Source organism: Apis dorsata, unplaced genomic scaffold, assembly GCF_000469605.1.
Source record: "Apis dorsata unplaced genomic scaffold, Apis dorsata 1.3 scaffold_262, whole genome shotgun sequence".
NCBI classification, from domain to species: Eukaryota; Metazoa; Arthropoda; class Insecta; order Hymenoptera; family Apidae; genus Apis; species Apis dorsata.
In genome coordinates, this window is record NW_006263540.1 from 84,483 (window position 1) to 89,574 (window position 5,092).

At 39.1% G+C, this 5,092-nt stretch overlaps 1 protein-coding gene across 1 annotated transcript in view; it reads right to left on the reverse strand.

Annotated features, from left to right (window-relative positions):
- The window catches only part of LOC102671538, a 21,579-nt gene extending 17,758 nt beyond the window's left edge, over positions 1-3,821 (reverse strand). The window contains exons 1-3 of the mRNA XM_006616383.2: positions 3,390-3,821; positions 3,100-3,295; positions 1,523-1,687 (exon numbers count right to left, since the gene is read on the reverse strand). Of these exons, the coding sequence (XP_006616446.1) occupies positions 1,523-1,687; positions 3,100-3,295; positions 3,390-3,773 (745 nt within the window). The 5' untranslated portion in view covers positions 3,774-3,821. The remainder of the gene's footprint in view (positions 1-1,522; positions 1,688-3,099; positions 3,296-3,389) is intronic.
- Positions 3,822-5,092: the final 1,271 nt, after the last annotated feature.

A 5,092-nucleotide genomic window follows, 5' to 3' on the forward strand; every position in this document is an offset into this window, starting at 1 on the left:
TTCGAAAATAACTTCGAAGATAACGAAGATAACCTTGAAATTCCTAGAGCCACGCAATTAATAACTTGAAGACATCAAGCTCAAGGATCTCGACTCTACCTAGTGTCAAAATATGAACCATCATTCACCTAATCGCGAGGAGGCGTCATTTTCGTTACGCGTCTAAGGGTTCATCGCACCTATATAAATGCAGATCCGAAAGTTAGCGCGAAGAGCGTGGAAAGTTCCGCATTTCCGGTTCGCAGGCGCAACATCATTAAAACTTTATCAATGACGGGTACGGGTACGCGAGATTTGGGCGCACTCGTCGCGTATTCGGGCATGCGTATTCCGCGCGATACGCGCGGCAAAGTCTAATTATTGATCACCGACTGCGCGTCGGGTGCCACGTGAAAAGGGGCCCCTCTCTCTTTGTTTTCCGAAAGAATCGACGTATCAACCGTGCCGATACGCCGCGATAAAAGGTCGGAGCTCGCTCCGAGTGTGACGATAACGCGTTTCTTTTTTTCTTTTCTCTTTTTTTCTTCAAATCGAAACGTTTAACGACGCGAGTCGAAATAGGCGCGCGTGACCAGTGCGAAAATCGAACGAATCTCTCTTTCCGATCGTCTCGGGAATAGCTTTCGCTCTCGAGAGGGATTCTGTTCTCGAGAGTTCTAACTTAACTTCGTTAATTTTTCTCTAACCTTGTGTAATAAAGAAAGATAAATTATAGCACCAATTATTCGAAGTATGAGTCGCAGAAGTCGTGTTAAAAAAAAAAAAAAAAAAAAAAAAAAAAAAAAACGGCGGAATAGATTGTCAGAAATGCAAGAAATTCTTAGTAGCATTCTTAAAGATGCGCATAATTTGTGTATTTGTGCCACGGTTTTATCTCGACGCCACCAGTCCAATTCCTATTCTAGCTGTTCCATAATTTATGAGTGCAGAACGGTATGATAAGATAAATAATAAGTTGCCGTTGGTTAACGAAGAAGCGGTATAAATCGCGCGGTTGTTTTTCACGCCGCGCAAACAAGAAGAAGATCGCTTTTGTGTGTGGCGACTGTTTTATCGTGCGAGGGAAGGAAATGCGGGGAGCTTGAAGGGAGACTCGCCGTTTTGAACAGTCGCGTTTCCGCATTACGCGAACCTCTATTGTTCGCCCAAAGACATTATCGTTGCCGCTTGTTTAAACATCGCTCCTTCTTTTTCCTTTTTTTTTTTAACTCGTTAAGTTAATTTTAATGATACGTATAAATGTCAAGAGTTAGCACGGAACGATACGATCGTTTAACTTGAAACTAAAGCGGGAAGAATCAAGAGGCGCGCGCGCATATATAAGGTGTTTCGTTTGAATCGTTTACGAGTAATAATCCTTCGAACATTTTTTCCATTGTTTTTTCGTTTCGAACGAGATCAAGAGGAATTTTTGAAAGATATTATTGTACAAAGCTTCGACATAGAAGGAGAGATTATTACATATATATGTATATATAGGAGATATTTTAACTTTAATTCGATACAGAAAGCTCGTACTTACCCCGTTTTGGACTGCGAGCCTGAAGGTGAGCCGTGATTATGGCGCACAATTTTTCACATTTGGTGATGAGATAATCCTTTCGACGCAGTTGTCGAACAAGTATCTCGCCTGTGTTATTAATATGATCGCGTAAATTCATCACCAAAACTTGAAGCTCGTGATTGTCTGGAAAAGAGGAATAACAAAATTGTATTCATTTGACTCTCTCGAATCTCTTTTCTCGATCTCGTGCAAATTTTCGAGTACACAATATTCCAGATTGCGCGAAGGGAAGGAAGGGAAGTTATTTCAGAATTGGAATGCCTGTGTATTTTGTAATTTCGCCGCGGATAAAAGCGAAGACACTTGGAGAGAAATCTTTGAACTCACGCTGCAATCTTGATAAAGGGGGGTTCGACTGTGTACACAGGTCGAAGATTACAGTTCTTTTTCCCAACTTCCCCTTTCGCTTATGCTCTCCGCGTATTTCAACGAAACGAACGCGCCATCCCCGCTCACGTTCCTTTCTCATCATTCCGAACACGAGTTGGAATCTTAATCGTCGTGGAGAAATCACGATAATTAAGTTACATTGCGGTAACTTTTGCGTCAAAAATTTAAATGGCACAAGTTGATGAACTCTGAGGACTTCATCATCATGAGGAAACTGACTTCATATATCTGGAGGGAATAATATTGAAATATTTGAATCGTGAATAATTGTTGTCGTCGATTGGATAAATTCTCTTTATTCGTTCCTTTTTTATATAAAATATGAAAATTTAAGGAAATATTGTGCGTGATCGACAAGTTTTCAATATTTCGTTCCTAGCATCGCGATAAATCGAGAAAATAAATTTTTTTGAACCAAATATTCGGTACTCGAATATTTTTATATCACAGTTATATCAATGGACACCGATTGCAATCATTTCGACGCGGTGATTCGATCACTGTGGGTTTCAACTTAAGATAGTGCAATCTCTCCCCTGTTTTTCCCTATGCATGTTCAACGAGGCGGAACGAAGCAGCATCGTGTATAGAGATAAAAGAAGTGCTTCCCCCTCGAAAAGAAAAAAAAAAAAAAAAGAAAGGGGAGAAAAAAAAAGTAGCACTCCAAGTCAAAGAACCTTCTTGCCTCGAAGTCAACGAGGTCGCTTGTCTGTCTCGTCTCTACGACCTCTTGTCTCGTCAGCTTTTGCCAAAGTATCTTTGCCTAATTCCGGGGAATTTCGAACTCTCGATACGTTAAAATTGTGTTTAAACGCGAACGTGAACGAGGTGACACCGTTCCCTTTCTTAACAAATTTTTCTCGATCGAAACGGTGATTTTTCAATTCGTGCAACGAACATATAGAATATTACGTTTTTATTCCAACGTATAATTCTCTTTTATTAGAAAAATATTACGTAGGTATCGTAATCTCTCTCTCTCTCTCTTTCGATATTATTTCTAAGAACTGTCTGCATTTCCGTGAAAAATACACACAATAAATGTCCTCGAGCTAACACGTTTATCCGCCCACTCACGACCAGCTCTGTTCTTTCTCGCGCGTTGTACACACAGACATTTCCATCTTTTATTGAATCATTCTTACTTTTCCACAACAGACGCGCCTTTTGCAGGTGCTGATGCTGCGGATGTATCCTCAGAGATGAGGCTGTCGAGTCGCTTTCCGATCGTCTTCTATCACCGTCCGGCAACCCATAAATATCCAACAACAATTGATCCACTAACGAAGAAACGGTCCCTTCTTTCCTTACCGGTGGGTTGGGCAACGGTGGTGGATACGACTACGAAACAATTATCGAAACGATATCTTCGACTATCTTCGAAAAAAAAGAAAAGAAAATTCTACATTCGTTAATATTCATTCAAAAATCGTACCTTCGGTTTGCAAATGTTGATTTCACTTTTTACACCGTCACTTCTCGTCCAATCGTTATCTACCAGGCTTCTGGTGTCGCCGACTGATTTAGATCTCTTCAAGCGTTTCCTCTCCGCCTCGAGCGGCGCGAAGCTAGCCCTTCTGATCGGTTTTTTCCTATTCAACTCCATGAAATCCGGCCCTTTCCACTCTTTCTGAATCAGATTGCATCTCTTCCTCTCGTACAACGAGGGAAACTGATATCCATCCGCGCAGTACAGCATGTTTCGCGTTTGTTGGGTGACGTACACGTCGCCGAACACCCGCTCGTTCTCCACGGCCACGCATTTCACCCGGTAGCTAATTTCCGCGTATTTCTTCAGAGGCATCACGTTGCACCCCATAGTCGCACACCAACGTGACTTTATCTTATCTCGTGCCGCTATTTAAAATACCAACAACGGTTTGGAGAAACTACCGGTTGAGAATTGAAATTTGAAATTTTGAAAGGTGGAACCTTGAGGTTTTTATGAATCATCGTTCGCGCGATTATACAAGGCGTAAGATCGTTGGTGAAATATTGGCAATATTGTTTCACGAAGGGATCGAGAGCGTTGTTCGTTTCTGATTCTCGACGAAAACATTTCACAGTGTTGAGAAAAACAGAATTCACGCGCGTTTCAATACCGAGGCATTGGTTTCTCTTTGGTTTTGGTTATCGGCTTCTCGAAACGTTTCGCGAAATTTTGTCACTCGACAACTTCATTGTGGAAATCTATTTAGCAGAACCCTCTTGCGTCTTGTACAAGAATCCGGCCAATTATCCGATTCGCAAAAATTGATCTGACGTTAGAAAGTTATAATTTACAGGTTGTCATATGTAAATTCGCTAATATTATTAGTCAATAAACCATTACAGGGGAATTCAGGCGTAAAATATGTAGATGTTGTTAATAACAAGGCTAGGAAAACATAAATTTTCACTCTTCGTGTCGTAAAGATTAAAATAAATTATCGGAAATCAAGAGTTTGACGATATATATATAATAAAAATTAATCAAATTTTGTTAATTTTAAATACCTCTTTGTTGTTGATGCAAGGACGAAGGATGATAACAAATGATCTTTGTCGTAATCGTAATTATTTAATCATTTATCATTATACAGATTTGCGTAATTGCGAAAAATCAAAGTTGAACAAAATGTTTCGATCCCATCCCAATATATTTTCATTTTCATATATTATTATTATTATTATTATCATTAAATTAAAATGAAACCGATAATCGGACAAAACAAAATTGCACGATAACATTTACAAACGACACGAATTACGAATGCGCTTGATTGCAATATGGGATAACGTGGAAAAATATCGTTATTTCGTCTTCTCTTTCTCTAAAATGTATTTAACCAAATTGCCGATTATCGTACACATTACGTACGGTATTAATAACACTGAAAATGTATGGTTATAGTTAAATGTCACTCGTTTTACGTTTCCACGAAAAAAAAAACTCGAAATGTCACGAGAGATATTTATTTACTGTTAAATTAAAATCATCGAGCGCCCGAACGTTTCCGAAAGAAATTTTATTTTACCTTTCACTCGTTATTGTTCGCGCGTCCGCATCCACTTTTGGAATCTTTATAAAAAGATTCTATTCGCGTTTGAAAAATTCAATCTTTTTTTTTTCTTTTTTTCTTTTTTTTTTTTTTTTTT